The sequence below is a fragment of the Pseudorca crassidens genome, chromosome Y, assembly GCF_039906515.1.
Source record: "Pseudorca crassidens isolate mPseCra1 chromosome Y, mPseCra1.hap1, whole genome shotgun sequence".
In the NCBI taxonomy this organism is placed as follows: Eukaryota; Metazoa; Chordata; class Mammalia; order Artiodactyla; family Delphinidae; genus Pseudorca; species Pseudorca crassidens.
This window is the reverse complement of record NC_090318.1, coordinates 1,190,088-1,213,908: the sequence shown is the minus strand read 5'-3', so window position 1 is coordinate 1,213,908 and position 23,821 is coordinate 1,190,088. Positions and strand designations below refer to the sequence as shown.

At 49.2% G+C, this 23,821-nt stretch overlaps 1 protein-coding gene across 1 annotated transcript; it reads left to right on the top strand.

Annotated features, from left to right (window-relative positions):
- The first annotated feature begins 5,465 nt into the window (after positions 1-5,465).
- On the top strand, positions 5,466-21,939 carry LOC137217880 (cytokine receptor-like factor 2). Its single transcript, XM_067724880.1, has 8 exons — positions 5,466-5,547; positions 10,569-10,668; positions 12,730-12,893; positions 13,815-13,948; positions 15,865-16,027; positions 16,807-16,912; positions 19,220-19,304; positions 21,586-21,939. Exons 1-8 carry the CDS (start codon positions 5,466-5,468, stop codon positions 21,850-21,852), a joined length of 1,101 nt encoding a protein of 366 aa, XP_067580981.1. The 3' UTR covers positions 21,853-21,939.
- The last annotated feature ends 1,882 nt before the right edge of the window (positions 21,940-23,821 follow it).

The window sequence follows — 23,821 nt, the reverse complement described above, 5'->3', positions numbered from 1 at the left end:
CGTATTTCTGTTCAGCCACGTGAATGACCTCTGTGGAGGGTCACCCACCATCTTGAACCTGAGGGCTCATTGCCAGGACCTCAGGCTACCGAAGCGTCTAGGAGCTCATGAGAGAATGAGGCTCGTTTAACCTGGAAACCAAGGTAGCGTTGGCCATCCTCAGTTATCTGAACGGGGCGCACACAGAGATGGGTTTTCTGTGTGGTCAGAGGACAGGCTGGGTCGGGGGAACAGGTGGACTTCCTGTGCATTGCAGCCGTTCGGACACGAGATGGAATGTTCTGTCCATAACAAGCTTGCTGCCCCTACCAGACTTAGGGTGACATCTGTATGAGTTTCCTGGTACAACTGTAACAAACACCACAGATGGCAAGCAGGTTGGGGGGGATTGGCGGGGGGGGGGGGCTTACTGTCTGACAGTTCTGGACGCCGGAAGTGCCAAATCAAAGTGTCAGCAGGGTGGGTTCCTTTTGAGGGCCATGAGGGTAAATCTTTTCAACGTCCTCTCTGCTAATTCTAGGAGCCTCGGGGGTTTCTTGGCTTGTAGATGGCCATCTTCTCCCTGTGTCTTTACATGCTCCTCCCTTTGTATGTTTGTTGGCATGCCCAAGGTCCCGTTTTAGCAGGACACAAGTCATATTGGATTAGGGCCTACTCAAAATTTCATCTTAACTTGACCATCTGCAAAGACCCTATTTCCAAATAAGGTCATAGGCATAGGTTCTGGGGGTTAGAGCTTCAATATGTATTTAGGGGGAAATTCAATCCACAATAACATCTTTCAGGGACCTTGAGAACCCAGACTGGATGATTCTTCCATGATTCTACCCACCCATCTGTCCATTCATCATTCACCCTTCCAGCCAGCCAGCCAGCCATCCATTCATCCACCCATATGTTCCTCCATTTGTCCCTCTGTCAGCTTTCAGGATTATACACTTTCTGCGTGTCAGACACAGGGTGGACACCATATGCACCCGGGATGTGTAGACACAGACCAACAGAGTCCTACTAAGCCCATCATCATTGCATGACTATGCCAACACGTTACATTTAATTAGGCCTCCACTTAGCTAGTGTTGAACTCGTAATTTCATTTATGAGACTTTATCACATCACACATAAAGACCTTTTCCTTAGCCGAATTGTATTTCCTCGTTCTAGGAGAAGTCCAGGAGAACTGCTCTGGTTCCCCCATTTTTGCCCATGTCATTGGTCACTTCCTCCACCCCTTCCTGGTATTTCTGTGCAAAGCCAGGCTGGGTTTGGGGATAGGTGGGATGGAGCAGGGCAAGACAGGAGGCTGGGATGGGCTACAAAAACGTCAGCTCTTCCAAGACTCACTTGTTTATGAAGGGAACGTTACTCAGCAGAGGCAGGCCCTTGTACTCAACGTTGTAACTCTCTGGCCAAGAACACACCATGCAATTAAGAAGTGAGTTTTCTTTGGCTTGTGATATAAGTAAGCATTGTGCACTGGTCCATGCTCTACACCGATGGTGTCTGCTGGCCCGTCCTCAGACAGAGCTGTTAACGTAACCACATGCGGACAAGGCATCCTTCTCCCAGATCCAGATGCATAGGCCCCCTGAGTTCCACTCACGCCCCCTCCGAAGCCAATCCCTCCGTTTCCAAGGTTCTGGATCAGTACAGCTGCCCATCTTCAAATCTCTCCTCAAACAAATGAAATAGCAAAGAGCTTCCCACATGGTTCTGTGCTGTAAAAATGCCGCTGTGCTACGTTCATCGCTCCCAGGCCTCTGCTGTCTGCTGAGCGGGGAAACCCTTCCGTCATGCAATAGTTCTCAATACACAGTAAACCCCGACACGCTTTCACTGAGATTAAAGATTGCTTTCGCTGAGAGCAAAGCACGCAGCTCACGGCTTTCAGCTGCGCCCCCCCAACCCGTGCCTTTTCGACATTACATCCAGCAGCGCCGGGCAGATTCAGGAACAGACCAGTGCCGGAGTAGAGGTGAGAGGTCGTGTCACGCTGCACATTCTGACACGATTCGGTGTGGCAGAAGCTGGACATTTAAGGCTGGTGGAACCAACACTGTGGTTCATTATCATTGCTGCGAACCCATCATATCTTGACTTCATGTAAGAAAGAGCTGTCTTTTATGGAAATCACGTGGAACCTGATCAGACAGAGATCGCTATTGCGGAGAAATTTGGATGGGTGTGAATTCTTTCCAGCTCCTCCCAAGGGGGTTCGTTGTCGCTTGAGTCTGGGCTGGCCCGTGGCTTGCTTTGGCCAATCAAAGACAGCGGAAGTGACCGGACCTTGTGGAACGTTCCATGCAGTCAAGTCTTCCGGTCAGGGAAGGGACCGGTCAGGCTGTCAGCTACTACTCAGTCCAGAGGCCAGGTGTGTGAGCAAAGCTTCTAGAACATTCCCACTCAATCAGTCCTCCCGCTGACGATGGATCCAGCCGACACTGAAGCTTCTGAGCATCTGAGTCCCAACCAGTCTGTGAATCGGGAGACACGACAAGCTGCTGTCCATGGGTGCCTCTGAGCTTTGGGGTGTTTGGGGCTACAGCCACAGGTCACCCAAATCGTTCCCACACGCAGGGGGAGTGGGCAGAACAGAAGAAAGCACAGGAACACTGACGTTTCCAGCTCCATTCACACCCACGTCTTATAACCTCCCTCCTCTTTGCTTTTCTCGCTGCTGACTCACCCTGCACCTCTGATACGGAGAAGAGCGCACGGCACAGTACCCGTTTGTGGCTTTGAGCGCAGAGGGCGGACAGTGGGAAGGAGACGGCGTGCGGTTTGATGTGTCATCTCCACGAGACATGGCCGTGGCCTCCGAGATTCACGTGCAGTTTGTTTCCATTCTGGAATCCAGAAGGGAGGGGACGGCTCGCCTGCCCATTTTCTCCCCCCCGCCCCGCCCCGCCCCGCCCCGCCCAGGTTTATGCGCCCGCGAAGGGCAGGACCAGAGAACGCAAAACCTTCCCGCGCAGTTCACCGAGGTAGCACAACCCCGGCCATCATGCTTTTCCCACCGGGTCACCCTTCTCGGAGCGGTCCAGCGTCTCAGAGCCGTAAAACATGGGGGGACAGCCTGTCACAGTTTTCCAGGGAGTGCGAGAGAGCACCGCGGCTTCCGAGCCTCTCTTTGTGCCTCTTGGGTCCTCCCGAAGGGCAAACACTCTTTCACGTCATTGACCCGGGGAGCTGTGAGAACCCATCTTCGGGGACCACTCATCTCTGTTCCCATAAAATCCTAATCTCACAGGATCCCCATCCCTACTGCAGAAGCACCACGGTGAGGCTTGGCTTTCTTCTCCGACCTCAAAGTGGCCTCCCAGGCCTTTTCTCCCCGTGTGGTCTGCCTGAGTATTTCCTTTTGTAGGTAAAATTTCTGAAATGAACAGTTCCTTCAGGGCAAGGTCTGCTCTGGAAAAGAGCTAGAAGCTCTAGCTGCCCTGGATGGCGGGAAGGAGGGAGCAGTGGGGGGAGATGAAGGGATAAGGGGCCCCCCCACCAAAGGGAAGCTGAGGGATGCCTGGAGCCCTTTGGCTGTCCTGGCTGGGGGCGGGGGGATGGGGGGAGGGGAGCTCCTGGCACCTGGTGGGTGGAGACCAGGGAAGCTGCTCCGCCCCCCACAGGGCCCAGGATGCCCCACATCAGAGCGTCGCCCAGCCCCGATGTCAGGAGTGCTGAGGCTGAGAAGCCCTGAGCTAGCATGAGAGGCTTTCTATCAATTATCTATCATCTATCATCTATCTATCTATCTATCATCTACCTACCATCTATCTCACTATCATCTATCTACTTATCTATCATCAATCTGTCATCAAGGTACATGAGTATATATGCATGTCTGTGTCTGTCAATCTATCATCTATCACACTAAGGTGTCCACGTCGTAATCCCTGGGTAGTAGACAGACTAATGTCCCCAAAGATGTCCACGTCCTAATTCCTGGCAACTGCAAATATGTCACCTGACAGGACAAAAGACCTTTTGCAGGGCTTCCCTGGTGGCACGGTGGTTGAGAGTCCGCCTGCCGATGCAGGGGACACGGGTTCGTGCCCCGGTCCGGAAGGATCCCACATGCCGCAGAGTGGCTGGGCCCGTGAGCCATGGCCGCTGAGCCTGCGCGTCCGGAGCCTGTGCTCCGCGACGGGAGAGGCCACAACAGTGAGAGGCCCGCGTACCGCAAAAAAAAAAAAAAAAAAAAGACCTTTTGCTGATGTGATTAAGAATCTGGAGATGGGGACTTCCCCGGTGGTCCAGTGGTTAAGACTCTGTGCTTTCACTGCAGGGGGCCTGGGTTCGATCCCTGGTCAGGGAACTAAGATCCTGCAAGCCGCCACGGCACGGCCAAAAAAAAGAATCTGGAAATGGAAAGAGTGTCCTGAGTTATCCAGGTGGGCACAAGGGCCCTTACTTGCAAGAAGGAAGCAGAAGGTTCAGAGTCAGAGAAGCAGAGGTTGGTGTCACGTGGGGACATGAGCTGAGGAAGGTGGGCGCCTCTAGAAGCTGGAAAGGCAAGAAGACGGATTCTCCCCGGAGCCTCCGGAAGGAGCCAGCCCTGCCCACACCTGGATTTCAGCCCAGGGACAGCAGTGTTGGACCTCTGACCTCCAGAAGGATGCCCACGGTGGAAGCACCCCTGATCTGGCGCCAGGAAGACCCGAGTCTCAGCCTGCCCTGCAATACGCCACTGGAAGTCAATCGGCCGCTGTCTGCTTCTGGGAAACTGAGTTCTTAACTCTACAATGGAGCAATTGGTGTTTACTCTGCCCATCTCCCGCTGCCCACAGATTCTGTCAGTGCATATCTGTGAAGCGGCTTTGTAGTTTTGACATGATTTTACAAGCACAGTTATCACGGTGGGTGTTATGTTGCGTTAGAGTCACCCACTCCCGGGGGCACATTTGGAGGCAGACATGGGGGCCATAAACTGGCCACTGGGGATCAATCCAGGCTTGCTTCTGTGGGAAAAAGCCCACCTACAAATCTCCCTGGTAACATCTGGGAAACGATTCTCCTTGGGATTCTGCACGTCCCCAAACTTTGTCCTTTATGGATACCATGCTGTCCCCTGCTTGCTTGAGGCCATTGGGAGGGGGACCAAGCGTCCCTGCTTCTGGGTGAGCAGCCAGGAAGCCTCAGCAAGACGAGGGCTGCAGGACCGCGCTTGGACCTCGACCTCCAAACGCAGGATTCTCACAACCCAGCAGAGGGTGAGAATCCTGGGTGCAGATCATATCTGATACTGTTTCAAGTGAGATGTATCCGGCGGGGCTGCAAAAGTGCTCGGCGGGGCTGAAAAAATGATCCTGCACTTTTTTTTTTTGACAAGAGTCATCTTTTAAAATAAAGCATGGCTGTTTCCTGTAGTCATTTCCCGAGTTTCTTTTCCACATTTTAAAGACGGGGTGACCTGTGTACGATGAGCTGAGGCGCTGACCTTCTGCTCACTGCTTTCTCCTCCTTCAAGCATGAGGCGTATCCTTCTGCCCTGGGCAGCCTCAGCTCTCTTCCTGCTGGGACATCTGATGGCTTCAGAAGAAACGGAGCTGAGTAAGTCAACGCTGGCGAACGTAGCCATTTGTCTGCCTGAAATGCCCTTTCTTTGAACATCTCAGCTCTCTTCTTTTTATGGTGTCTTTTGCAACTGCAGTGTTTTCTTTGTCAAAGTGACAAGGGCTTACACAGGTTCCTGAGTCTCGGGCAAAGCTCCATTTGCCTGTTGCAAAGGACCCACTCTTTTTTTTTTAAATTATTTTTTAAAATTAATTAATTAATTAATTTATGGCTATGTTGGGTCTTCGTTTCTGTGTGAGGGCTTTCTCTAGTTGTGGCAAGCGGGGGCCACTCTTCATCGCAGTGGGTGAGCCTCTCACTATCGCGGCCTCTCTTGTTGCGGAGCGCAGCCTCAGTAGTTGTGGCTCACGGGCCCAGTTGCTCCGCGGCATGTGGGATCCTCCCAGACCAGGGCTCGAACCCGTGTCCCCTGCATCGGCAGGTGGAATCTCAACCACTGCGCCACCAGGGAAGCCCCAGGACCCACTCTTGACTGAGCTCAGGATTAGGTCTGAAGGGAAAAGAATCAATAGAAGAGCTCTTGTCTGCAGAACTGAGAATCTGGGCTGCTTTGCTGTTCTGTCTGCCTCCAAAGAGGTGAAAGGCTTTTGTCTGAATTAACATTTCCCTTCCCGTGGTGAGATCATGCCGCCACAGTGCCCCCAAGAAAGACAAGAGCCTCCCCGGTCACCCGTTGTCCGCGGGTCACCCTTGAATCCCATCCCACGGCTGGCCGCGCCTTCTGAGAACGATGATCAGCGTCACCTTTGCCCTCTGTCCGCAGAGCCTGGTTCCTGGGGCTTTTCCAGAGAATTGTTTCCAGGCTGCACGATCACCTTACAAGCTTTGTCAAAAGGCAGCAACAGGAGGGGGCGGACGGGAGGTATCTGGTCCCCTCTTGCACTAGACAGCTTCGATTTGCTTTCCAGCTCAAGGGAGGCCCGGATGGGAGCAGGTGGTGGCACGTTCGTGACATGTAGCTTCTGAACCGTCCCCAGGCGTCACCCCGTGCTTGACCGTCCACGTCCGAGCTGGCCTCTCGCCTACCTGGTTTGGAAGGGTCCCTAGGGGCCTTCTTTGCTGCAGCCCTGGGGTTGCAGACTGGGTATCAAGTGGACACAGTGAGGAGGGTGAGAGAGCCTGGATGTGGGGTGTCCCCAGGGCTGGCACCCGCATGATTCCCTAGCCCTGTGTGGCGCCCGGTGCCCTGTCCCCACGTGGCCGAACCGAGGACCCCGTCTGCCAGCGACAGGAGGCAGAGGCAGGGGAGATTTGGCTGCGAGCGGGGCCCCCTGTGCCCACAGATTCCTTGAGACCCATAGCTCCCTTCTGACAGCCCCCCTCTACCGGCCACCACTGCGCACGTGCAGTTTGAGTGAAGAAAGAGCCCTTCAGACCAGTTCTAGACTCTGACCCACTTGAAGCGCATCCGCGGGCAGAAGTAGGGGTTAAGGTCGTGGATGCACAGAGGGTCCCACCCGAGGCGGTTCTCATCCCTCTGTGAAGCCGGGCTCACTCAGAACCTTTGTAGGAACTTCCTGGAAAATGCAGAACTTGCTTGACGAAAGGCCTTTGTGGTTTGCCTGCTTTTCTTTTGCCGAGGTCATCACAGGTGTGTGAACACCTGCGGTCCCACTGGGCACAGTCTTAGAAAAGCCTCGCCCCATCCCACCCGAGGTCCCGGAGCTGCGCAGGGAGGTCCCTCCAGGGCCATTTCCATGCCGTCGATCCATTTTGAACCAACAGATTCAGACTTCACGACTCCATTGGGGATTCAGATCATATTTCCACATAAGGCTACTGTGTTTCTGTTGGGGCTAGTGATAATACGCCTTTGCCCCGAACACGCCTAACCCTCGTGAACGCTTGTGAACCGGCGTCAAAAGAAGCACGAGGAAATCGACACCCAGAGACACCCCCCCACCCCCACCCTTGCCTTGGTGCAGACAACCTTTGTCACCAGGGCTGTCCTGGTACACTTTGCCATTTACACCTTCATCTCTTAAAATTTCCGAATAAGTTCATAATATCCCATAAAATCAGCACACACTTTCTAAGCAACAACGGGTCCTGCTGGCCCTGAGCGCTCTCCGTTCGGGAGCCGACATTCAGGTGGGAACAGTGAAGTCACAGGAATGAGATGGTATCTCTCAGGGGCAATGGTGCCACCAGGATGGTTAACCACCGATGGCCCAGGTTGGCGGTAATTTCTGGAGAGATGGAGGTGTTTCTGATGGTACTGGAGAAACAGAATCAAAACTGGCATTTCTCGCCAACCCAGAATTCTTCTCCACCAAGGTAGAGATAAGAGAGACACGGTTTCATGACTGAACAAGCATTGAACAAGCCTGCGCTCTGATGCACATGCCTTTTGAGAAAGAGGTTGACAGGACACAAACCCTCTTCTAGAGCAAGGTGGACACCAGCCACTGCACCCGCATTCTCAAACGGGAGGACGTCCCGGCACCATTTGTAACCATAATTCTTCCTAAACTCACCTTCCAGGTGGAGGGACCACCTGGGTCAGATCACTGGCTTTCTCCAAGGGAAAAATTAACTCCTGTCTTTATGACTGAAGGTGCTTTTACGACCTGGAGCCAGACTCTTAGCCCCTCACGGAAATGGGGCTCCACACCGTTCATGTTTGCTCTTCAAGGAGTTGGCTCCCTTGAGAAGGTTGTGCCTAGGTCCCAAATCTGGAAAAAGCTCACTAACTTCGAAAAGTCTCTACATATATTTCAGAGGGATGAAGAAAAAACGTACACATTTTATTTATTTATTTTTAATATATTATGAGGGCTTCCCTGGTGGCGCAGTGGTTGAGAGTCCGCCTGCCGATGGAGGGGACACGGGTTCGTGCCCCGGTCCGGCAATATCCCACAGGCCACGGAGCGGCTGGGCCCGTGAGCCATGGCCGCTGAGCCTGCGCGTCCGGAGCCTGTGCTCCGCAACGGGAGAGGCCAGAACAGTGAGAGGTCCGCGTACGGCAAAAAAAAAAAACAAAACAAAAAACATATATATATATATATATATATATATATATATATATATATATACATATATATATATATACATAATGAGTTTTGGGACTGCCCTGGTGGCGCAGTGGTTAAGAACCCACCTGCCAGTGCAGGGCACACGGATTTGAGCCCTGGTCCAGGAGGATCCCACATGCTGCGGAGCAACTAAGCCCGTGTGCCACAACTACTGAAGCCTGTGTCCCTAGAGCCCGTGCTCCGCAGCAAGAGAAGTCACCACAGTGAGAAGCCCGTGCACTGGAATCAAGTGTAGCCGCCACTCGCCGCAACTAGAGAAAGCCCGCGTGCAGCTACGATGACCCAACGCAGCCAATAAATAAATAAAACAAATAAATAAATAAATTTATAAAAAATATATATTATGAGTTTTAAAATTGAGATAGAGTTGATTTATAATATTATATATGTTTCAGGTATACAACATAGGGATTCATAATTTTTTAAAAATTATACTCCATGTAGAGTTATTATGAAATATTGGCTATATCCCCTGTGTTATACAATATATCCTTGTAGCTTATTTATTTTCTATGTAATAGTTTGTACCTCTTAATCCTCTACCCCTATCTTGCCACTCGCCCCCTTCCCTCTCCCCACTTTTAACCGCTAGTTTGTTTTTGTATCTGTGAGTCTGCTTCTGTTTTGTTACATTCACTAGTTTGTGTCATATTTTAGATCCCACATTTAAGTGATATCATGTGATATTTGTCTTTCTCTGGCTTACTTCACTCAGTATGATCAGCTCTAGGTCCATCCGTGTTGCTGCCAATGGCATTATGTCCTTCTTTTTTATGGCTGAGTGGTATTCCACTGTACATATGCACCACATCTTCTTTGTCCATTCCTCTGTTGATGGACGTTTAAGTTGCTTCCATGTCTTGGCTATTGCAAGTAGTGCTGCTATGAACATTGGCGTGCATGTGTCTTTTCAAATTAGAGTTTTTGTTTTTTTGCGATAAATGCCCAGGAGTGGAATCACTGGTTTCTATGGCAGCTCTATTTTTATCTTTTAGAGAAACTGCCGTAGTGTTTTCCACAGTGGCTGCACCAATTTGCATCCCTACCAACAGTGTACCAGGGCTCCCTTTTCTCCACACCCTCACCAACATTTATTATTTGTGGTCTTTTTGATGATGGCCATTCTGACAGGTGTGGAGCCTAAGTAGCGTGTAAAGCAAACATTGAAGGACTCACTTGACCTTGAGCTTTTCCTCGACTCGTCATGTGTGGTGTTCTGAGTAAGACAGTGACTTTGGTGGATGGGGGACAGTGTCCAGTTCCTCTCTGTGTGCCCACAAAACATGGTGCCTCTGGACACACAGTCAGCACTCACCGTTTACTCTTCACACTAACCGGTAATCATTACCTCTTGCCAACGAGAGAAGAAAGTCCGCTGTAATCTTGCACTGACTGTTGTCTCTCAAAGTGATTGAGTTTTCTCACCGACCTTCATAGATCCTGCAGTCTTACTGACATAAGTCATGACCGGTTTGTTTGTGAGAATCTTGGTTTTCTCTGTCCCTTTAAAGCACTCTATCATTCTTGTATTATAAGTATGAAACACGTAACAGACTCTGGACACATAGTAAGAATATAAAATATCTTGTTGATAATTACAGATAGATGACATAGGTAACAGATAGATGATGACAAGATAGATGATAGGTAGATAGACGATATAGATGTTAGATACATAAATAGATAGTAGATAAATAATAGCTAGATGATGATGGATAGATACATAGATAGATAATAGAGATAGATAATAGAGGTAGATAGATAGATGGATAGATAGATATAGATATCATGTTGAAATGATAATATTCTGGATATATAGGGTTAAATAAAATATATCATCAAATTTTTTTAAAAAGCACTATATCATTCTTATAACATGAGTGCTGACATCATTTTACAAATTTCAAGCTCTTTCCAGCATCGCCTCGAAGTCTACTCTATGTGTGTCTTTTTACCCAGGAGAAACATTGCAGCTTCAAATCATCAACTTCAATTTCGAAACTGTGAAGGTTACATGGAACGCAAGTGAATACCCCGGGACTAATTTGACATTCCTCCAAAAGTAAGTGCCCTGAGGAAGGGAAAACCATGCCCATGGCTAAAATATTTCCTCTTCTAAGATGTCAACAGCTGGGAGGCCCAGGACGCGAGCGTGTGAAGGATCAGAAGGTGCAAGTGTGCATGTGTGTGCTCTCTAGCTCTCAGGCCTCACCACAGCTGTAGCCACAGCTTCCAGACCTTCTAACGGAGTGATGACTGACTCATGCTCGAAACCACCTAGATTCTTTTTTTTTTAAATAGATATTTGATTATATCTTTTTTCTTTTTTTTAATGAATGAATTAATTTATGTTTGGCTGCGTTGGGTCTTCCTTGCTGCGCACAGGCTTTCTCTAGTTGCGGCGAGCAGGGGCTACTCTTTGTTGCGGTGCGCGGGCTTCTCATTGCGGTGGCTTCTCTTGTTGCAGAGCACGGGCTCTAGGCATGTGGGCTTCAGTAGTTGTGGTTCGCGGGCTCTAGAGCGCAGGCTCAGTAGTTGTGGCGCACGGGCTTAGTTGCTCCGGGGCATGTGGGATCTTCCCAGACCAGGGCTCGAACCCGTGTCCCCTGCATTGGTAGGCAGATTCTTAACCACAAGGGAAGTCCCGCATCCATTTCTTTAATCATAAAGGAGATAATTCTTCGTCTCATCACTGCTTGGGTTTGAGATCTTAAGGATGGAGTATAAGCTGGTCTCACACTCAGTCCTATAGGCTTCTTCTTAATACTGCAGGGAAGCCTCAAAGATATACCCAATCTTGGGACATCCCTATTAAAAATGTCTCCTGGAAGAGATAGTTAGGGAGTTTGGGATTGACATGTACACACTGCTACATTTAAAAAGGATAACCAGGGACTTCCCTGGTGGCGCAGTGGTTAAGAATCCGCCTGCCAATGCAGGGGACACGGGTTTGAGCCCTGGTCCAGGAAGATCCCACATGCCCCGGAGCAACTAAGCCTGTGCGCCACAACTACTGAGCCTGCGCTCTAGAGCCCGCGAGCCACAATTACTGAGCTCGTGAGCCGCAACTACTGAAGCCCACGTGCCTAGAGCCCGTGCTCCACAACAAGAGAAGCCACTGCAATGAGAAGCCCGCACACCGCAACGAAGAGTAGCCACCGCTCGCCGCAACTAGAGAAAAGCCCACGCGCAGCAACAAAGACCCAATGCAGCCAAAAGTAAATAAATAAATTTTATTTTTAAAAAAATGATAACCAACAAGGACCTACTGTATAATACAGGGAAGTCTGCTCAATGTTATGTGGCAGCCTGGATGGGAGGGGAGACTGGATACATGTATATGCGTGGCTGATTCACTTTGCTGTGCACCTGAAGCTATCACAACACTGTTAATCAGCTCTACTCCAATAGAAAATAAAAATGCCTCTTTGAGTCAAGGGCTGGGTTACTCTGCAGGTCAATTACTTTCCTAGGGCGGCCGCAACAAAGTACCCAAAACTGGGCAGCTTAAAACAAGGAAAATTCATCCTCCCCCATCCTGGAGACCAGATGTCTGAGGTCAAGGTGTCCCAGGACCGCGCTCCCTCCTGAGGCTCCAGGGGAGGCTCCTTCCTGCCCCTTCCAGCTTCCGGGGGCTCCAGGCGTCCCTGGGCTTGTGGCTGCATCCCTCCCGTCTCTGCCTCTGTCTTCCCGGGGCTTCTCCTCTGTGTCTGTGTCTCTCGTCTTCTGTCTCTTAGAAGGACCCTGTCATGGGGTGTAGGGCCACCATCATCCAGGAGGACCTCATCTCAGACCCCTCACTTCATCACCTCTGCAAAGATCCTATTTCCTAATGAGGTCCTGTTCCCAGGTTCCGGGGTTAGTATCGATACGTAGGCATGCCATTTGGAGGGCCACAATTCGAGCCCTACAAGATCCATTCAAGGGGGGTAAACATTTGAGAGAGGGGTACTTTTCTGTTTCGACAGGTCTTGCTGTAGTTTTGTAAGGGGAGGGGGTCATTGAAGCGAGTGACGTGGTACCCAATCTGAGTCAGTGACAGAGTCATGGAGCGAAGGAACGGCCCTTAAGTTGTTATTTTTAAGATGCTACATAGCTGAATTTTTCTCCTTTTAAATCACAGGTTAAGCAGCAATGAGGCCTACAGACCGTGCTCCAAGTACACCCTTCAACAAGGTTACACTGCCGGGTGCCTCTTGGAAGTAGAGAAAGATGAAGTTCTATATTTTTCCATCAGGAATGGAACACACCCTCTTCTCAGCAAGAGTCTGTGGATCAGCAGTTACCGTACGTGCTTTAGTACCTTGAGGGCTGACTGTCCATGTTGGGTTAGGATACATCCTACAAAGGTAGTGACACCCTCTCTCCAAAGATTCATGTTTTGGTCTGGATTTCTGTGAGGCAGAGTTTCTTTTTCCCCCCCTGTTTTGAGGGATGGGATGTCACAGGTCCATCTCAGAATCCCATGAGAGCTATGGACCCCCTCCTGAAAACAACCCCTCATAGACATTGTATAAGTCTCCTCGGGCTGCCATAAAAAATGATCAGAAATTGGGTTGCTTAAAGTAAACATTATCTTCCAGTTCTGGACACCAGAAATTCTACAGTCGAGATGTGGGTGGGGTTGGTCCCTTCTGGAAGTTCTGAGGGAGAATCTGTCCAAGCCTCTCCCAATTCTTGGGAGCTGCTCGTAACCTTGGGCGTCCCTGGGCTTGGGGCCGCCTCCTCCCGTCTCTGCATCCGTCTTCATGTGGCTTCTCCTCTGTGTCTGTGTCTCTTCTCTTCTGATAAGGATGCCAGTCATACTGGATTAGGGCTCACGCTACTCCAGGATGACCTCATCTTATCTTAAACAATTACACCTGTAATGATCCTCTTCCCAAAGATTCTGAGGTGCTAGGGTCCAGGACTTCAAAGTGTCTTTTTCTGGTGGGACACAATTCATCCCATAACAGATACAGAAAAGGTTTTCAAGCAATTTCAGAGAGCTCTTTCCACGAGACACCTAAGGGTCCTTGGAGAGCTGGCTAAAAATTCTATTTTTAATGTACTAAAGACAAGGAAACCCCACATCTCATAAGGTATCAGAGGAAGGATTGGAACAGTCAGAGGAAAGTGAATCCAAGCCCAGCTACCACTGTAATTTCAGAGATGTGGAATGTTTATCTTGGCAGAGGCGTTAGTCATTGTGCTATTTCTCCTTCTTAGTGAAACCCAGATCCCTGAGTGATCTGAGCTTCCAGTGGCATCAGGGAGCAGTGACAGTGACTTGCTCTGACCTGTGGTACAAAGGCCTCGTGTATGAAATCCAGCACAAGAGCACCTTTGACGCCGAGTGGCAGGTGAGGGCAGGGACGTCTTCTCGGGCCAGGTGTACGTAAGTATCCCCAAGATGCGAACAGTGGAGAAGCTGGAGAGACACAGAGACAAAGATACTGAGATTGATTTTAAGGACTTGGTCATGTGATTGTGGAGCCCGGTGTATGTGACAGAAGCAGGGGGCACTCATCCAAAAAGGGAGAAGACGGACAAATGGCTGGAATCAGTAGAATAGAATCACTGCTCATCAAAGAAATACACATTAAAATAGAGGGATACTTGGCTTCCCTGGTGGCGCAGTGGTTAAGAATCTGCCTGCCAATGCAGGGAATATGGGATCGAGCCCAGGTCAGGGAAGATCCCACGTGCCATGGAGCAACTAAGCCCGGGAGCCACAACTACTGAGCCCACGTGCCGCATCTACTGAAGCCCACGTGCCTAGAGCCCGTGCTCCGCAACAAGAGAAGCCACCGCAATGAGAAGCCCGCCCACCACAACAAAGAGTAGCCCCCACTCACCGCAACTAGAGGAAGCCCGTGCGTAGCAACGAAGACCCAACACAGCCAAAAATAAATAATATAAATAAATTAAAATTAAAAAAAAAATAGAGGGATACTGGAGTTCTCCTAAATAGCTGATCATAAAATGTGATCATTTTTAATGATGTTGAACACCAGGAAACTTTAAGACCTCCGTCCTTGTTGTGATCAATTAATTCCCTTTGCAGAAATCAATCCTCAGGGAATAATTCAAAATGTGGATGAGGCTGTATACACGAAGACGTCTATCGAAGCATTATCTACAATAAATACATGGACTTAGGGACCACCTATGTGGCATACAGCAGGTGAATAGTCAAACAAATTATGGTGCATTTATAATAAAATATTTAAGAACCATCAAAAGGTATTTTGAAGAATATTTAGTGATAAGAAGCAATGTGTACATTAAATATTGTGTTCAATGAATACCGTACCCCCGGAAGGAGAGAAATGATATCAATTTGTTAATGGTGATTGTATTTTGGAGCTAGGATAAAGACGGGTTTTAAGTGTCTTATTTTGCCTTTGTGTGTGTGTATGTGTGTGTGTGTGTGTGTGTGTGTGTGTGTTTTCTAAAGTCTCAAATGTAAGCATGCATTACTTTTCTTTCTTTTTAAATTAATTAATTAATTTATTTTGGGGCTGTGTTGGGCCTTTGTTGCTGCGTGCGGGGTTTCTCTAGTTGCGGCGAGCGGAGGCTACTCTTTGTTGCGGTGCACGGGCTTCTCATTGCGGTGGCTTCTCTTGTTGCGGAGCATGGGCTCTAGGCGCACGGGTTTCAGTAGTTGTGGCACGTGGGCTCAGTAGTTGTGGCTTGCGGGCTCTAGAGCGCAGGCTCAGTAGCTGTGGCGCACGGGCTTAGTTGCTCCGCGGCATGTGGGATCTTCCCAGACCAGGGCTCGAACCCATGTCCCCTGCATTGGCAGGCGGATTCTTAACCACTGTGCCACCAGGGAAGCCACAGCATACATTACTTTTATATTCATAAAAAAAGTTACTTGGGAAATATAGGCAATATTTTATAATAACTGTAAATGAAGTCTAACCCTTAAAAATTGTGAACCACTATATTGTACACCCGTAACATATAATACTGTACAGCAACTATACTTCTATTTTAAAAAATTACTTTTTTTTTTTAAAAGAAAGAACTTAGTAATTCTTCAAAAGCGTCTGTCATCATGTTTGTCATAACGAATTTTTTTTCCTTTTTGGAGGGAGGTGTAGAGGTGCTGCCACATTTGTTTTTGCTGCTGTTTGGAGGATAAATATCTGGGCAGAGAGAGGAAGTGAAACAAGAGAGGGAAATCCTGCAAGAGGGAATCTTGTGTGAATCCCTGGTAGAAGATGAAAAGTCTGGGTCAATCATGGGTCATCGTGTCTGTTTTTCCCTCTAGTCCAAGGAGGCAAAAACCTGCAATGTCACGCTCGACAGTTTGGATGATGAGAAGTGTTATTTCTTTCGGGCCAGAGTGAAAACGCTGGAGTCCAGCTACGGCTCTGACACATACCCAAGTGACTGGTCAGAGGTGATACGCCAGCAGAGGGGCAAGCTAACAGGTAATGTCACACAGCATCGCTGCACAACATGGTCCAGCACCCTACGTTGGGGGGAGGGTGGAATGGGGCACCTGAAAACACGGATGACCCCAAGTCCTGCTCCAGAGGTCACGGTGGAAGAATTCCTCTTCTAGATTCCATCATTATTGGACTAATTTTCATTTTTATTTCATAGCAAGAATAATGTGTCATTTATGAATGTGGTTCCATGGATATAGATACAGATGCATAGAGAGATCTATAGATAAATAGGTGATAGATGGATAGATTGATAGATGATAGATGATGATAGATAGATGACAGATATAAATAGGTGATAGATAGATGACATATATAGATAGATAGACATAGATGGATGATAGGTGATAGATAGCTAGATAGATGGATAGGTAAGTAGACAAATATATATCGTAGATAGATAAGTAGATAGGCAGGTAGGTAAATAGATAGATGATAGATGATAGATAGATAGATGATAGACAGATAGGTAGATAGATGATAGATAGATAGATAGATGATAGATATGGATAGACCAAAGAAAGCCCTGATATCCTCAAATACCCCTGGCAGTGAGTTAAATATACACTCCCTCCTTCCTGATGTTTGCCTGTCCAGTGTCACCATCTCTCTTTCCAGGACATTTCACACCAAAATCAAGATTTGCTGACCCTGACATTTACAGAGGAAAAAACAATGTGGGTGGCTGGGTTTGGAGTGTGATCTAGTATTATGTTGAAATTATCTTGATAACTTACAGCCCTCATTCTGTTTTGCTTTAGATTTGTGCCAGGAAAAGAGCCTTTTCCCAAATTTTATTTTATTTGCTAGCATGGTCACCTTCCTGATAGCCTCCCTTCTCCTTCTGCCTTTATGGAAACTACGGAGGTAAGGATGACCCTGACAGAATCCTCAGACACATGGGCTTTGGTTCCAATATGTCCCTGAACTGGGGGGGAAAAAAAGAATTGTCTGATATGATTATTTAGCTGAATATCACTTTCTCTATAATACACACTTTGCCAGTGGTATATGACAAGAAAATAGAGAGGGAAATAATGCCAAAGGTGCAGAGATATCTGCAGAATTCATTGACAAATATTCTCTTGGAGACAGTAGGACATAAGAATGCTCATTCCTATGAGAGCGTTACCTTGCTTCAAACACACGCCCCATTGAGCTGTGTCCTCCTGTCATGTTACAATGACAGGTACTTAAAACACTTTTAATTTTTATTGAGATTTATTAAATGAGACAATTTGGTGAGTGAGGTGAGAAGAACTGGACAAGAAGAAAGCTTGTCTGCTTTGTAAATCCATTTACAGATACAGCAAAACAATATTCTTTGAGACCATAGAAAGCATTTCAAAAATATGATATTAAATATTTCTCCCCATTAACCTTCCATGCAATAATTTAACAACTGCTATTTCCATCTTTCTTTAAACGTACTTGTGCCCGGTCCTTTTACTTCTTGATGATGTTTGAAAGCACTGATGCCCAGGGCCGTGGGTGCCATCTTTGTTTCTTAGGATGAGGTTTCCATAGCAACGACTGGAGTGATGCATAGAGAAACGTGGACCGCCATTCTGGACAACTCAGGCTGGGTCTGAGCTAGGCTAAGTTAGACAAGTTCAAGGACGTCCCGTCATGGTTGGATACAGCTTCTCTTGATTCTTGCAAATCGCCCCATTTTTTCTTCAGTCTGCTCTTCTCTCTTTGACCAGCTCAAACAGATGCCTGCAATATGGTTCTCTCCAAGGGAGTAGATGAAGCAATCAGATAAGCGTGTTGACAGGTGACATGTCTGATGTTTTTAATACAAAACTGAAATCATCCCTGAGGGAATCTGAGGGGTACACTTCTTGGAAAAAACTAACACTTGTCCTGTCTTCAAGGAAGTCCCTGTTCACGACGAGTGGTGAAATCAACTGTATTATTTTCCTGGGGTTGCCATAACAAAGCACCCCAGACGGGGGGGGGGGGGGGCTCAAACAACAGACGTTTATTTCTCCCAGTACTGGAGGCTTGAATCTGAGGTCCAGGTGCGGGCAGGGCTGGTTCCTCCTGAGGCTTCTCTCTCCTGGGTGTGTAGACGGCCCTCTCCTCTCTGTGTCCTCACACGGTTGTCCCTCTCTGTGCATCTGTGTACTAATCTCCTCTTCTTTTAAGGACACCAGTCACACAGGGTTAGCATCTTATTAGATGAAAACCTCTTAGGTTCTGTAACTGGGGGCCTGCGAATTAAACTGACCAAAGACAGAGTAACGTAAGAAAATGCATGTTTCTTTACTGATGTAATGTTCTTAAGCATGTGGAGATTCGTAGAAAGGAAGTGAACACCTAACAAGGCAGTTAATTCGGGGGCTTCTGTACCATTTTAACAAAAGGTGATAATTTGTGGAGAAGTGGAAAAGGAAGACAAATGAAAAGGGAGTTTGGATGTGGGTAACTAGTGGGAGGGTGACTAAGAAATGTGTGGGGGAAACTACAGGCAGATAAACGTTGTCTGTGTGGAAGCATCTTGGTGCCTCTCAGTGACTCGTCCATTTCCAGGTAAAGGGGGGGGCACCTTTACAAATGGAATTTTTTTTTTTTGTAAAGAGGGAAATTTGTGGTCTGCTTTTAGGTGGGTGGGGGAGGGCAGAGGGCTTCTCCTACCTCTGCTGTTTCTCAAGTGCCTTCACCTCCAAATACACAATATCCCCAAGTGGCATATTTTGGGGTGGTGTATCCTGTTCACATTCATACCCCATGTCTATGACCTCATTTCACCTTAATTACCTCCTAAGAAGTACGACCTCCAGATACGGTCAGATTGAGGGGTTAGGGTTTCAAGTTATGAATTTGGGGAGGTGGGGACACAATTCAGTCCACAGTGTCAACAGAAGTAGTGATTCCTGGGTAATAAGAATTGCTCTTTGGCAGAGACGGGCTCCACGCCCCTAATATCACATTCTTGGTGAGGGCTTCTCGTGGATGCTGGGAGCAGGGTACCTGCGAGGGTAGGAGCGGGGCACATGTTTTGAAATTGGGGTCGCAGTTCCGCCAAGGTGTGCAACCTCTGGGGTCACAGTCTGCAGCCATCCCGGGCCCCTCATGGCGGGGCGGTGGGTGGGGTCTGTCCGCCTGGACGTCCACAGCCCTGCTCAGGGGCGCCAGCCTGTCTGACCAGACCCTCCATGTCCATTTCAGGGTTAAGAAGGTTCTCATGCCCAGCGTGCCGGATCCCAGATTCACCTTCTCGGGGCTCTTTGAGTCTCACCAAGGTAACTTCCAGGTAAGCGTCATGTCCTTGGGCCTGAGAAACAGGCTTGCTTTGTGCCGTCCTGCTACCCCCCTGTGCACCACGTAAAACCCCGCTTCTATTCCAGCAGCCTCTTTAAATGCCTGGGAGCCCTTTTGCATTTGAAAGCAGCAGCACGTTCTTTTCTCTTTGGGTCAGAGAGAGCAGATCCAAGGGCCTCCGAGGGTGGCTTCTCTTGAAATCAGCCCCGGAGATCAGTGGCCCCCACTACGGGATTTTCCAGCCTAATCACTTTCTGATCTTATCAGGAAGTTGTGTTCTTAATCTGTTCTCTCTGCAGAGCTGACAACAAAACCTACACTTCCTTTTTCAAACTTTATGGTTGTTGTTTCATTCACACGACAAATGCTTAAGGAGTTGGGAGGAATGAGACGGAGGGAATCAGCACCGCGTCCCCAGGAGATTGCCAGCAGTGGACACCCAGGCGTAGACTTTACGGGACCATGGGATCAGAGTTATGCCAGTTCCCTGCGGCTGCCACAAACGGCGGGGTTCAAAACATCACACATTCATCCTCCCCCATCCTGGAGACCAGACATGTGAGGTCCAGGTGTCCCAGGGCCGCGCTCCCTCCAGAGGCTCCAGGGGAGGGTCCTTTCTGCCCCTTCCAGCTTCTGGGGGCTCCAGGCGTCCCTGAGCTTGTGGCCGCCTCCCTCCCGTCTCTGCCTTTGTCTTGGGGCTTCTCCTCTGTGTCTGTGTCTCTCCTCTTCTGTCTCTTAGAAGGACCCTGTCATTGGATGTAGGGCCACCCTCCTCCAGGAGGACCTCGTCTCAGACCCTTCACTTCATCACATCTGCAAGGACCCTATTTCCAAATAAAGTCCCATTCCCAGGTTCTGAGGGTTAGCACTGGGGCATATCTTTATTTTGGAAGGGATGCACTATTTAACCTTCCAGAGGAGCAAGAAGGTGAACTTTAAAACTACTTACAGGTGTAGGAGAGGGAAAGAAATGGAAAGAAAACCCACAAAAACATGCCTCTATCCTGTTAAGTTCTGTCCCTGATACCTGCAAATTAAATGGACCAAAAAAAAAAAAAGATTAAGAAGAGAAAAGGTTTATTTTGTATGCACATGAAAACAAGTGAAAACAAAGGGTGATAGAGTGTGGAGGAGACACCAAGTAAAAGAAAAGGGGTTGGGGACTTGGGGGTGGCAGGCAAGATATGAGAAGGTGACTAGGAAATGCATGAGAAATAAGGGTTCTTTAGTAAGATTTTATGCGGACTCAAGTTCTCCCAGGTGCTAAGTGTTGTCTCTGGAGTTGGAAGGGTCAGGGTGACCTTTTACAAATGTACATTTCCTTGCCAAAAGGGACAGTTATGCCCTGCTTCTAGGGAGGATAAACGGAGAGCAAAGAATCCTCTCTGCAGCGGTGCATTCTCCATTGCCTGCAGCTGAAAAAGCGGCATATTTAGGGGTGTCCCAGTTCCTTTCAAGGGAGAAGAGAGGGGGTTACAGCAGAGTTTAGGACAGGAAATCTGAAGCTTTTCAATACTTGGGGCTAGAAGAAGGAGATGGGGGAGGCTGGGCCGGGGAAGGGAGATGTTATAGGGAACAGAGGAGTCACCCGGTGGAATACGGTCCCCTGGAGCACCGTATTCCAGATGTGCTCCCAGCCAGCATCAGGAAATCCCAGGGCACCTGTTAGGATTCAGCATCTGGGCCCCCTGGACCTGCTGAGTGACAGTCCTCCTTCTGAAAAGTCACTCCCATCTCAGAGAACATACCTGCGGGGTGGGGGCGCGGGGAGGAATCTGTGTTTCCTGTTTTGGGTTCCGGAAAAGCCCCTCAGGCGGTCCTCATGTGTGAGGAGTGACCACAGGCCAGCCGCTTTGAGGCTGATGACAAAAGGCAGGTCTGGGGCTTCCCTGGTGGCGCAGTGGTTGAGAGTCCGCCTGCCGATGCAGGGGACACGGGTCCGTGCCCCGGTCCGGGAAGATCCCACGTGCCGCGGAGCGGCTGGGCCCGTGAGCCATGGCCGCTGAGCCTGCGCGTCCGGAGCCTGTGCTCCACAACGGCAGAGGCCGCAGCAGTGAGAAGCCCGCGTACCGCAAAAAAAAAAAAAAAAAAAAAAAAAAAAAGGCGGGTCTGAAACCACAAGCTCTATGCCAAGATACTAAACATGAGAGCTTTTTTGTTCTGCTGGGGGTGGCATCACCTCCGGAGGGAGGCTGCCAGGGTCCCGGGGATGCACGGGCCCCGAGGGGAGGGGTTTGCCGCACGGAGCCTGAGTCAGTGTTTCATCCTGGCAGGAGTGGATCAAGGACACGCAGAACGTGGCTCATGTGAATAAGATGGAAGACGGGGAGTGGGAGTCTCTCCCGGAAGAGGCCGTGGTGGTCCAGCTGGCCGAGATGCCCAAGACAGTGGTGACGAGCCCTGTGTACCGGCAGACAGCGGAGGAAGAGGCCACCGGGGAGCCCGGCCAGCTCCCTCGCCAGCCCCCCCAGGGCGGCGAGGTGGTCTCTCTCGGGGATGTTACGTTTGTGATGAGTGACAACTCATACGTGATGTTCTGAGGGGGTGCAAACTCAAAAGCCAACATCAAAATCTACGTTAACATTGTAGGAACCCAGGACAGCATCTCAGGGGCTAAAAACCGCTGTGAAGGGAACTCCCCAGAACCGAGGATGCTGGTGTCTGGGGTCACCCAACATCCCACCCATCTAACCAATGCATCCCATGCATGTCGATATCCAAGGGCTTGAAGGCGGATTCCCTATAGGCGGCAGACCGTTGGTTGGGCTTGTTCTTGCTGTCACCTGGCACATTGTCACGGTTCACTTAAATCGTAAGGAAGGACAGCCCGCGGCCTGAGCCCACCTTCCTTCGCACGTGCCCACCCAGTCCTGCCCTTTCGCCATTACTGCTCGCACCTGAGTGGTTCCTGAGGTCTTTTGCTACGCGGCACCTGTACCCAGCAGGTGAGGCACGGCACCCCCAGGTACAAAAGGGATTCTGCGTTACCAACCACAACCAGCCACCCAGCTCTTGATCCAAAAGGGAAAAACCCTCTTTGCAAGCATTGAGGCATTTTACTAAGCAGACTGTTTTAATTCCTGAGTCCACACTCAGGACATCACTCCTAAGAGACATTTGAATGTAAAAACCCTGCATGAGCATTTGAGACATTCCCCGCTGCGTGTGCATTATTATTATTATTTTTTATATTGAAATAAAAAGAAAAAAAGTGTTGGCCTGAGAACTACGGTGAGATGTAAACATCTTGCTGATATGTGTGGAGATAGTGGACAATGTTAGTTTGATGCCCTCAAGCTTCACGTACAGGATGTGTCTAGATTTCTAGATTATTGAGATCTAGTTGTTTTTTTCTTTGTTTTTTTTTTTTCAGGCTGGCACTGAGTTTATCTTGTCTCTCTCTGCAGGGTGCAGTAAATAAACTTGATCAGATATACCTGGAGTGTGTGTGTGTGTGTGTGTGTGTGTGTGTGTGTGTGTGTGGTGTTGGAGATTTATAATTTAACAAAATCTCTCCCCACCCCAGAAAATTCCTCCACAAAGATAGAAATGGAAAGAAAACACTTTTATTAGTGAACAAACACCAAGCCAGGCAGCCCGCTAACGGTTGGCAAACATAGAAGGACTCTCACCCTGTTTCTGAGCTCAGCAACCCGGTCCCATTCTCAAGACAACATTGCTAATTGTCTCCTCTCTGTAGGATGTAGGTGTTGCAATTTGGGGCCAGGTTTCCAGCTGCAGTAAGGCCACTCTCTTCCCTGGAAGCTGGGAGGTGGGCCTTATGTGATTGTTCCCGTTTGGGAAGGTCATTCCTGGGTCAGAGCTGTGGTGCAGGGTTGGAAGTGGGAGAGCAGGAACCCCAGAAGTCACCTTTCCCCGAGGAAGATTTCATGGTGGGCTGCACGCCTGGACCTGGGACCTTGTTTCTGGGCTGTGAGAGGCTTTTATTTATTTTTTTAAAGTAATTAATTAATTTATTTATGTTTGGCTGCGTTGGGTCTTTGTTGCTGCGCGCGGGCTTTCTCTAGTTGCGGTGAGCGGGGGCTACTCTTCATTGCGGTGTGAGGGCTTCTCATTGCGGTGGCTTCTTTTGCTGCAGAGCACGGGCTCTAGGCGCACTGGCTTCAGTAGGTGTGGCACATGGGCTTAGTAGTTGTGGCCCGCGGGCTCTAGAGCACAGGCTCAGTAGTTGTGGCGCACGGGCTTAGTTGCTCCGCGGCATGTGGGATCTTCCCGGACCAGGGCTCGAACCCGTGTCCCCTGCATTGGCAGGCGAATTCCCAACCACTGCACCACCAGGGAAGCCCCACCCTGGGGCTTTAATTGTGTCTCCACCATTGAATCTTTCGTGTCCTGGTCCATGTTTCTTTGCTCCAGAGTCCTCGAGTTGGGAATCATGCAGTGTTTCTCTTCTCCTCACTCACTGGGGTGAAAAGAGGGGGTCTCACACACTGGAGCCCCCCGGAAGGCTTGTGTCCCCCTGCCCAGAGGTTCTGATTCAGCAGGTGC